Raw genomic sequence first — 9,800 nt, 5'->3', positions numbered from 1 at the left:
TGGAACAGAGATGGAGGGAAGAGCCCACTGGCCCTGAGAGGGACCCTGGGATTCCAGAACCCTGGGGGCAGACTGGCCGCACGCAGGGGCACGCACAGACACGGGGTCGGGGAGGTGGCCTTCGGCACACGGGACCCCAGGGCTCACGACCTCCCCAGGCCCTGTAGATCAGGGGCCCCCAGCCATCCATGGCGACCTGTCCCCACCCTGACTCTGTGCCTGACGGTGGACTGGATGGGGTGGGCCCCGCACCCGCTGCAGCTTTGAGTTGCTTCACCTCCCAGAAATTCAGGTAATGGGTGGCAAGCACGAGCCTCGAGCAGGCCAGGAGGCCGCCCCTGTGCGTCCTCACGGGGGCCAAGCCCCTTCTGGGGCTGCTCCTGGATCTGGGACGGTTGTTCTTTCTTGAGTCTCCCCCCAAATGTGGAAAAAAAGGAGAGACCTTTGCTTTAAAAATATCTTCAATAATAAGATCCTATTTTGGATGAAGAAGGAATGGAGATAAATATGAAAACATCTTTTTCTTTTTTTGATAAAATACAGTAAGGACATGTTTCCAGGTTTAAAATTAATGAAAATATAAAAAAGAAACTGGCTCCTGTTGCCTTGAGCCTAGTTCTGAGGTTCTGGGTCTGATCTGAGTGCAGACAGCATGAGTTGGAGGGTGTCCTTGCGTCACAGCTCGACAGTACAGAGGCTCTGCTTCCCATCTAAGGCGTCTGTCAAGGTCCCCGGCTGCCTGGGGAGGCTTCTGGATCCGTGACCGCTGCCCCCGCACAGGAGCCCCGGCAGGAGCCCTCGGCCAGCCAGCGTCCCGGAGGCCCTCACACCTGCCCCTCGGCGGGACCTCGGGGGCTCCCATCCGGGGCTGCCCCCAGGGGTGCTGCGCCCATGGGCGTGCCGGACGCCTGCTGACACACACACTGGTGCGGGTCACCGAGTCTTTGCCCCCCGCCGGGGTCCGTGTCGGTGCTGCTGTGCCGGGCGGCCTAGGCCTCGTGGGAGGACTGGGAGCTCCCCCGGAGCAGCAGGGCGCGGTAGGTGGGGGAGCTGAGGAAACGGGGGTAGGAGTCCCGGTGCATGAGCGTGTAGATCTGCAGCTGCGCGTCGTCGAAGGTGTGCGCGGACGGCTCCTGCATCTTCTTGTTGATGCCTTCCCGCACCCGGGAGTCCAGGCTCACCTGTGGGGCAGGACGCGGGGTCAGGGGCCCGGGGTGTCCCGCCCTCCCCCCACCCTCGGTCCCCAAGGCGGTGCACCTCCTTGGGGGACAGGATGGACACGTAGTCCTCGTAGATGAGCCTGGCCTTCTCGTCCACCACGTGCTGGTTGGCCTCGGCCTTGAGCTCCTCGCACGCCAGCCAGAAGAGCATGTTCTCCTCGCTGTACTCCGTGCGCAGGAACTCCCGGAACACGCCGCGGCCCGCCGGGCTGTGCATCAGCTTGTCGAACGACTGCGCCCAGCTCCGCACCTCCTCGGGGCTTGGCGTGGCGCTGTGGGCAGTCCCGCGGGGAGTCAGGCCCACGCCCCGCCCGCGCCCCCGCCCCGCCCGGGTCGCGCCGGCCGCACCTACCACGCCTCACAGCTGGGCAGGGGCTGCAGCTTGTTGTCCCGGGAGGCTCGCCACGCGCGCCGCCGCTCCTCGTTCCTGGTGCAGACGGAAGGTGGCACGGCCTGCCCGGCGCACCCGGCCTCGGCCCACGCGTGTGCGCGCACGGGCCCAGACGCCGGGCGTGAGGGCGCGGGCCGGGCCGCAGCCGGGCAGCCCCCACCCCCACCCCTGGGACCCAGGCTGCACTCCAGCCCCGGGGCTTCACCCCTTCCTCTGTCTCCCTGGCCACCCCCCCCACACCCAGAGGCGCTGCTCCTGCCGCAGGAAAGCCCCGGCCGGGCCCTGCCTGCGCCTGTCTCTCCCCGGGGTCACGACCTCTCAACCCTAGATCCCACACAGGCCTCCGTTCCTCTCCTACCCCACCCGCTGGACCCCACAGCCGAGTCCTCTGTGAGGCCCGATTCACGGCCCCGTCCCTGCTCAGGCCTGGGTGCTCACGGCTCAGCGGGTCCCCCTCTAGGTCCCCACAGCGCCCAAGTCGGGCCAGGCCTCTGTGGCACGTGCACACCCCCGACAGCCCTCCACAGGCCACAGAGCTGGTGACCGCGGGGCCCACCCTAGGGAGCTGCTCGGGATGCTCTCCCCCTCGCCCCCAGGCCGGGGCCCGGCTCGGTGTCCCCCAAGGGCTCCTTGCTCCGTAGGCCCCGGGGCCAGCTCCGGCTGAGCACACAGGCTGTGGCCTGGCCAGGTGTGCGCACGACACGCCCTTGGGGGAGCCGCCGGGCACGAAGGCCCACACGGCGTCGGGGCAGTGGCCACGGTCAGCAGGCCCGGCAGCCCCTGCGTGAGAGCCGTGGGCGGCAGAGGCGTCCTGCCCTCGGGTGACACCTGGGAAGGCACCGGAGGGTCTGCGGGCAGGACGCTGGGCCCCAGGTGTGTACCCCCTCCCCTGCCCCGTCCCCACGTACCAGGTGTGTACACCCCCCCCCCATCCCCACATACCAGGAGCAGCTGCAACAGCAACACCAGCACAAGCAGCAGGGGTTGCGGCTGGGGGCAGCCGGGGGGGCCGCGTCATGACTGGACATCGAGGGGGGCCGGCCTGCCTCCTCTGGCCCTGTGTGCTGGCGACACGGGGGCCTCCTCAGCTCCAGCCCAGAACCTGGGGCCCGCACACCTCCCCCCGACTCCCCTGGTGTCACCCTTCCAGCCTCCCAGGCAGTCGAGGGTCCCCCAACTCCTCGTCCCCCCGCCCCGGTTCCCACAAGGGGGCAGAGGCAGGGGTGAAGGTGGTGCACCTGCTTCTCAGCCTCATGCGGGGTGGGCATGGGTGGGTGGAGGAGGTCGCCCGGGCTCCGTGGTGCTGGCTCCGGGACCCTCACCACAGCCTGGGGGTCTGAGAAGAGAGGTGGGGGTTCCCGCTGAGAACCTGAGACGACAGTCTCTACTTGCCTCTCCCTCCGCCCAAGGGCCGAGGGACCTGCTCCCCTGCCCCCACCTGCATCGGGACAGCGAGCAAGGGCAGGGGCGGTGAGGAGGGGCCAGACAAGATCTCCACAGGAGGTCTGGGACACCCCCGTTTGCTCGGTCCCTGGGAAGCCGGAAGTCTGGGTTCCTCTTTCTTGGTTTCCGGCTCCTGGCCCCTCCCAAGGGGCCTGGGGGGCCCCAAGAGTCTGGGGCTATCAGCCTAATGCTCCCTCCATTCTGGGTTTTCTGTAGGGAGTGGGCGAGGTGGGGAGGGCTTGCCCCCCCAGGTGCCCAGATCTGCCCTCGGCCCCGGAGGGTTCCAGCCTGGTCGCAGCTGCCCAGCCTGCAGCCTGCAGCCTGCGTGTGGGGCAGGACTTGAGGGTCTGGGGGTGTGGGGAATGCAGCAGGGCACGGTGAGGAGGGCCAGGCGCCTCGTGGGGATGCAGGGCTCCTGAGGCCCAGACGCTGCCCCTGGCACCCCAACCCCCAGCGGGCACCTTACCACACCCAGGGCCTCCCAGCCTCCCTTCCCCCAGCCCCACCAGGCGGTGGAAGCCAGCGCAGCCTGGGGTGCCAGTCAGGCAGGGGAGTGGGGAGGAGGGCAGCAATGGGTCGGGGTGTCCAGCTCCCAGGGTCAAGGTGCGGGATCCCCAGAGGGGGTGCGGGTCGGCATTGTTTACAATGCCTGTGCCCACGTTTCAAGGTGCAGGCGTGCAGGGGGCACTGGGCCCTGAAGCCCCCAGCGGGGGTGAGGAGCCCGAGCAGCCCCCGCATCCCCGAGGCCAACCACGGATCCCAGAGTCCATGCGGATCCCAGAGTCCACACCGGGGTGACCGATCAGTACCCCGGGGGCAGTCTGAATGCTTTCCCACCACAGCACCTGCCTCTGCCTGCCCTGGCCGGGGTGAGGACCCCAGGGCCCGGCGGCTCCCCCGCACGGCCTTTGTGACCCCCCAGGCCTGCCCCCACCCCCGTCCCGGTGGCCAGCAGGCTCAGGACTTGCTTTCACTTCGTTTTCTCATGTAATTATCACATCACCCCTGGGCCTGTGGCCTTTCAACCCCCGCCTGGCCCACGTGGCCTGCTGGCTGCTGGGGTCTCGCAGGTGGGAAGGAGGGAGCAGCGGGGATGCCGGGGGCGCCGGGAGCCGTGCTCAGAGGTGCAGGGCCTGACTCAGGCACGCTCAGGGCACCCTTGCCTCCCGGGCCTGGGCACGCAGAGGCCCTGCCCTGACCCAGATCTAGGGCAGAGTGTGGGGTCCCCTGGGCTGAGGGCCCTGGCCAGCTGCCTGCTTCCCCTGAAATTGTGGAGGGGGGACCCTCAAACTGGGCCCCAGCCTGCCTTTCCTTCAGGGGTCAAGCTTGTAGGGAAGGGAAGGGGTGTGGCAACCCCTGAGGTCTGGTAGCCAGGCAGAGAACTGCTCTTCCTCCTCCGCACCCCTACCCGCTGCGAGTGGGGGCAGGGCCCCATCCCACTGCACTCCCTGGCACCCCAAGGCTCTGCTCTGAACTGGAGGAGGGGCCCGGTGTGAGGGCGCCCACGTGCTGGGGGTCCTGGAGGGGATGCCTACACCGTCCCGGGGCTGGCGGGGTCTCCTGTTCGCCCGCTGTCTCCTGAGGTCGCTCGGGGTGTGCACAGGGCTCCTGCCCCTCCGCCTGGCAGCTGGAAAGGTACTCGGTCCCCTTTCCCAGCCCTTGGGCTCTGGCCCCCAAGTCTGGGATGGGGGAGGCTGGACGGGCAGTGAGCCTGGCCTCTGGGGACCGAGGCTCCCTTGGGAGCTGCTGCGACTCTGCTCCACAGAAGGAAAAAGAACGTCCCTGAGCCCGCCCAGTCCAAAAAAAGAATAAGAAAATGTGACAATCCCAGGAAAAAATGCCGTAACCTTCAGGCGCAGGGTTGACAGGGGCTCCTTCCCCTGCTTGTGGCGCCCCTGCCTCCCCTCGGCCGCCCCCCGCCCCGCCGCGCCCGAGCGATGGGTGGGGCAGCCCCGGCCTGGGCCCGACCTCTGCGCCCGCCCGGGACCCTCGCCCGCCCCAGGGCCGCGGCGCCCCGACCTGTCTCCCTCCTCCTGTCCCCGCCGCGGGGTCTGCGCGGGGGGCGCGGCTCCGACTTGGGGCCCGACGCCCCCCGGGCCTGGCCGCGCGCCCCACTCACCATCGGCCCAGGGGCGAGGCGCGGGCGGGAGGGCCGGGTTCCCGCGGGGCCCCACCCGCTGCCGAAGGGCGCGCTGCAGCGACCCGGGTCCGCGGGCGGGGGGCCCTGCGGGGGTCTGGAGGCGGCGGGAGCCCGGGTCAGCCCGGCCGGCCCGGAGCGAGCGGCTGCCAGGCGCGGGGCGGGGGCGCGCAGGGCGTCCCGCCGGGCCCTCCCCACCGGGCCGGGGGCGGGAGGCGCGGAAACCGGGGCTCTTCCGGCCCCCCCTTGAGCAACCACTTCCCCGGGCTCCGAGCTGCAGAAAGGGGAACCGGTGGCGGCGCCCCCTCCCCCGCGCGGGGCACCGGCTCCGCTCCCGCCGCCGCCCGGGTCCACGTGGGCCCGCGGTCCCCGCGGCGCGGTCCGGGCTCCAGCCCCCGCAGGCCGCCGTCCCCCGCGCGCACTCACCGGCCGCGCTCCCGGCCCCGCCGCCGCCGCCGCCGCCGCCGCCGCCGCAGCCCCGCGCACAGGTCCGGCCGCCGGTCGGGGAGGGGGCGCGGGCCGCAGTGCGCAGGCGCGGGCCGCACTTCCCCAAAGCGCGGGGCCGGGACTTCCTCGCGCGGGGAGGCGTCCGGCCCGCCCCGCCCCGCGCACCCCCGCCCCGCCCCCGCCCGGGGCTCCGCCGCCTCCCGAGGAGGCGGGTCCCGCACCTGCAGCCCCGGGCGCTCCCGCGGGGGCCCGCGCCGCCCTCCCCCGGCCCCGGTGGTCGGCGCGCCCCGGCCCGTGTCGAGGGGCCCGGCCGCCCCCGCCCCCGCGCCCCCCGCCCAGGCCCCGCCGCGGACCCCGTCACTGAGCACAGCGCTCCGGGACCCCCACGCGGAGGGCCGACCTCCCACGCGCCTCGCTCGGCGCTGATGGGTGCCCCAGAGGTGGGCCCGGCTGCGCGCACGGACCGCGGGAGCCTGGGCTGGAGGTGCGCCGGGGGGGGGGGGGGGGGGGTGCCGGGGTGCCGGGATGCTGGGGTGCCGGATGCCAGGTTCTGGGATGCTGGGTTGCCAGGTGGGGATGCCGGGGTGCCGGGTGCTGGATGCCGGGGTGCGGGATGCGGGGTGCCGGGACGCTGGGATGCTGGGGTGCCGGATGCCGGATGCCAGGTTTCTGGATGCTGGTTGCCAGGGTGTGGGATGCTGGGGTGCTGGGATGCCGGGTGCTGGGGCTGGGATGCCGGGTGCTGGGATGCTGGGGTGCCGGGACGCTGAGATGCTGGGGTGCCGGGATGCCGGATGCCAGGTTTCTGGGATGCTGGGTTGCCAGGGTGTGGGATGCTGGGTGCTGGGATGCCGGGTGCTGGACGCTGGATGCCGGGGTGCTGGATGCTGGGGTGCCGGACGCTGGGATGCTGGGGTGCTGGGATGCTGGGGTGCCGGGACGCTGGGATGCTGGGGTGCCGGGATGCCGGATGCCAGGTTTCTGGGATGCTGGGTTGCCAGGGTGGGATGCTGGGTGGGATGCTGGGGCTGGACGTGGGATGCCGGGTGCTGGATGCTGGGTGCCGGACGCTGGATGCTGGGGTGCCGGGATGCCGATGCAGTTCTGGGATGCTGGGTTGCCAGGGTGGGATGCTGGGTGCGGATGCGGGTGGGATGCTGGGGTGCTGGGGCGGGATGCTGGGGTGCCGGATGCCGGATGCAGTTTCGGGATGCTGGGTTGCCAGGGTGGGATGCTGGGTGCTGGATGCCGGGTGCTGGATGCTGGGTGCTGGGGTGCTGGGATGCTGGGGTGCCGGGATGCCGGATGCCAGGTTTCTGGGATGCTGGGTTGCCAGGGTGGGATGCGGGTGCTGGAGCCGGGTGCTGGACGCTGGATGCGGGTGCTGGATGCTGGGTGCCGGGACGCTGGATGCTGGGGCTGGATGCTGGGTGCGGGACGCTGGGATGCCGGGGTGCGGGATGCTGGGGTGCCGGGACGCTGAGATGCTGGGGTGCCGGGATGCCGGATGCCAGGTTTCTGGATGCGGGTTGCCAGGGTGTGGGATGCTGGGTGCTGGGATGCCGGGGTGCTGGGACGCTGGGATGCCGGGGTGCTGGGATGCTGGGGTGCCGGGACGCTGGGATGCTGGGGTGCCGGGATGCCGGATGCCAGGTTTCTGGGATGCTGGGTTGCCAGGGTGTGGGATGCTGGGGTGCTGGGATGCCGGGGTGCTGGGACGCTGGGGTGCTGGGATGCTAGGGTGATGGGGTGCTGGGATCCTGGGGTGCCTGGATGCTGGGATGCCGGGGTGCTGGGATGCCGGGGTCCTGGGATGCCAGGGTGCTGGGATGCTGGGATGTCGGGATGCTGGGATGATGCGGTGCCGGGGTGCTGGGATGCTGGGATGTCGGGGTGCCGGGGTGCCAGGATGCCGGGGTGCTGGAGTGCTAGGGTGGTGGGATGCTGGGGCGCCGGGATGCCAGGGTGCTGGGATGCTGGGGTGCCAGGGCAGTGGGATGCTGGGGTGCTGGGGTGCCGGGATGCGGGGGTGCTGGGATTCCGGGATGGTGGGATGCTGCGGTGCTGGGATACAGGGGTGCTGGGATGCCAGATGCCAGGTTTCTGGGATGCTGGGGTGCCAGGGTGGTGGGATGCTGGGGTACCAGGATGCTGGGGTGCTGGGGACCTGGGATGCTGGGATGCTGGGGTGCTGGGATGCCAGATGCTGGGATTGCGGGATGCTGAGATGCTGGGTTGCCGGGATGCCGGGGTGCTATGATGCCGGGGTGCTGGGGTGCCGGGGTGCTGGGATGCCGCGGTGCTGGGATGCTGGGGTGCCGGGATGCTGGGATGCCGGGTTGCTGGGATGCTGGGGTGCTGGGTGGGGTGCTGGGATGCCAAGGTACTGGGATGCTGGAGTGCTGAGATGCTGGGGTGCTGGGATGCCAGGGTGCTGTGATGCTGAGGTACTGGGATGCTGGGATGCCGGATGCCAGAATTCTGGTATGTCTGGTGCTGGGGTGCTGGGGTGCCAGGATGCTGGAGTGCTGGGGTGCTGGGATGCCCGGGTGTTGGGATGCTGGGGTGTGGGGTGCCAGGATGCTGGGGTGCCATGGTGCTGGGGTGCTGAGATGCTGGGGTGCTGGGATGCCGGGGTGTTGGGGTGCTGGGATCTGGGATGCATGATCAGAGCGGGAGGATGGTGCTGGCGGCGCTGTGGGGCAGGGGCACCGGGAGATTGTAGGCCAAGCCCGAAGGGAGCATTCGTCGCGGTCAGGGAGGTGACGGGCCTCTGGGGGCCGGGAAGCCCCCTCATGTGTGTGCCCAGGGACCCTGGCCAGCACGCCCGCAGAGCTAATTGGCAGCCGAGTGGACAGGCTGGCCTGGCCCGGGCAGAGGCTGGAAGCCTGTCCAGCCGGAGGTGGCTGCTTCTTACTTAGCCTAGGTCACCGTCGGGGGAGGCAGGTCCTCAGAGACAGGCCAGCATCTGTCACACAGCCAGTCTGATCCCACAGTGACTGGTGTGGTGTCTCCACCCACCTCCTGAGAAATGTGGGGGGCAGCGGATGGTGGGGGGAGGTCGGCACACCTCTCCCCCTCGTGCTGTTCATTGTGCACTCCCTCCGCCCTCCCCGCCCTCCAGACACTGTACAGTCACCGGCCACTCCCCTGCACTCCGCTCCCCTCGCCCCAGCCCTTCTGGATCTCCTGCAGCTTCTCTGGGGAGTCTGTCCCTGCACAGAGCATACCCCCGGTCCACAGGAGGAATCCAGACAGGCTGGGCAGAGTCTTGGTCAAAGCCATGCAGCAGGTAATGGTCCGGGACTTGAACCCAGGACCCTCTGTCCGGGACGTGAGCGTGAGTCCAGCCCCGGGAATCCACTTGCTCCCTCTGTCTCCCGGAGCAGAGGCCTCCCCTGGGCCCCACAGAAATGTCCTTAGCCACCTTCCCTGGCCTTCTTTGCAGAGCTGGGCGCCTTCCCTCGTGCCAGCTCAGTGCCCGCTGCTCAGCTGCCCGTGAGGCCACCCTCTTGCTGGGCTCCTCCGCGGGGCTTTGTGTTCTTGCCTGATGCGGAGTGACCACACCCGTATGGGGCCCTCTCTGCTCACTCCCAGCCCAGGTGAGACCCTGAGGTCTCTATTTTAAAGAGAGAAATGGAGACTCAGAGAAGTGATGAAACGAGATGTGCGTTTACCAAACAGATGAATGAGGTGGTCAACACGTCCCCAGGACACAGTGCTGGGTCCCGGGGGGTCAGGGCTGCCTGTCGTCCTGGCCTCCACTCCTGGACGGCAGGAAGCGTCTCCTTCCCCGCCCGCCTGTCCTCAGCCCAGGCCACCTGTTCTCCCTCTGTTCCTCCTTCCCCAGCTCTGTGTCCCCCCCACTGTCCCCCCCCCCCCCCCGAGCTGCCACAGACACCAGCTCCACACATGGTTCTGGGATTGCATCCAGGCCAAGGACAGCGATGGCACAGAAGGATGCGGGGTACACAGGGAGAAGGACTGACGGAGGACCACTCACAGGCCTCCCCGGCAGGGGTGGGGCCTTGTCTGCATCCCTATAGCCCCCCTGCCGCCCCCACCTCTGCGGCCCCCATGTCTGCCGCCTGCCTAGGGACTAGGAGGGAAGAGAAGGGGAGACGTGGCCCGGTTCTAGGCTCTGCAAAGCGCTCATGTCAGA

General features: G+C 69.8%; 2 protein-coding genes across 7 annotated transcripts; both read right to left on the bottom strand.

The window, feature by feature from the left end:
* Positions 1 to 502: 502 nt before the first annotated feature.
* Positions 503 to 5,668, bottom strand: RGS19 (regulator of G protein signaling 19). 6 transcript variants are annotated; one of them, XM_055305784.1, is made up of 6 exons: positions 5,618 to 5,668; positions 2,850 to 2,947; positions 2,554 to 2,675; positions 1,573 to 1,647; positions 1,258 to 1,492; positions 503 to 1,181 (listed from the first exon to the last, which is right to left on the bottom strand). In XM_055305784.1, the coding sequence occupies exons 2-6, from the start codon at positions 2,877 to 2,879 to the stop codon at positions 990 to 992; spliced, it is 654 nt and encodes a 217-aa protein (XP_055161759.1). In that variant the 5' UTR covers positions 2,880 to 2,947; positions 5,618 to 5,668; the 3' UTR covers positions 503 to 989. The 6 variants fall into 6 exon arrangements, with proteins under 6 accessions (XP_055161759.1, XP_055161748.1, XP_055161768.1 ...); XM_055305773.1 differs by lacking the exon at positions 5,618 to 5,668 and adding an exon at positions 5,174 to 5,595; XM_055305793.1 differs by lacking the exon at positions 5,618 to 5,668 and adding an exon at positions 4,590 to 4,894.
* Positions 4,586 to 8,233, bottom strand: LOC129496241 (basic proline-rich protein-like). The gene is made up of 5 exons (XM_055304308.1): positions 8,026 to 8,233; positions 6,323 to 7,702; positions 5,618 to 6,116; positions 5,229 to 5,465; positions 4,586 to 4,733 (listed from the first exon to the last, which is right to left on the bottom strand). The coding sequence occupies exons 1-5, from the start codon at positions 8,231 to 8,233 to the stop codon at positions 4,586 to 4,588; spliced, it is 2,472 nt and encodes an 823-aa protein (XP_055160283.1).
* Positions 8,234 to 9,800: the final 1,567 nt, after the last annotated feature.

This window comes from Nyctereutes procyonoides, unplaced genomic scaffold (assembly GCF_905146905.1).
Source record: "Nyctereutes procyonoides isolate TBG_1078 unplaced genomic scaffold, NYPRO_anot_genome, whole genome shotgun sequence".
Lineage (NCBI taxonomy): Eukaryota > Metazoa > Chordata > Mammalia > Carnivora > Canidae > Nyctereutes > Nyctereutes procyonoides.
Note: the sequence above shows the minus strand (reverse complement) of the source record. Positions and strands in the feature narration are given on the sequence as shown.

Coding starts and splice junctions, on each gene's coding strand:
- RGS19 (XM_055305784.1), bottom strand. CDS start 2,879: ATGCCCACCCCGCATGAGGCTGAGAAGCAG. Junction 1,648..2,553: donor TGCTGTTGCAGCTGCTCCTG/GTATGTGGGGAT, acceptor CGTCTGCACCAG/GAACGAGGAGCGGCGGCGCG. Junction 1,182..1,257: donor CCATCCTGTCCCCCAAGGAG/GTGCACCGCCTT, acceptor CCTGCCCCACAG/GTGAGCCTGGACTCCCGGGT.
- LOC129496241 (XM_055304308.1), bottom strand. CDS start 8,233: ATGGCACCCCAGCATCCTGGCACCCCACACCCCAGCATCCCAACACCC. Junction 6,117..6,322: donor CCCCAGCATCCCACACCCTG/GCAACCAGCATC, acceptor GCGCACCTCCAG/CCCAGGCTCCCGCGGTCCGT. Junction 4,734..5,228: donor AGCGCGCCCTTCGGCAGCGG/GTGGGGCCCCGC, acceptor CCCCCATCCCAG/ACTTGGGGGCCAGAGCCCAA.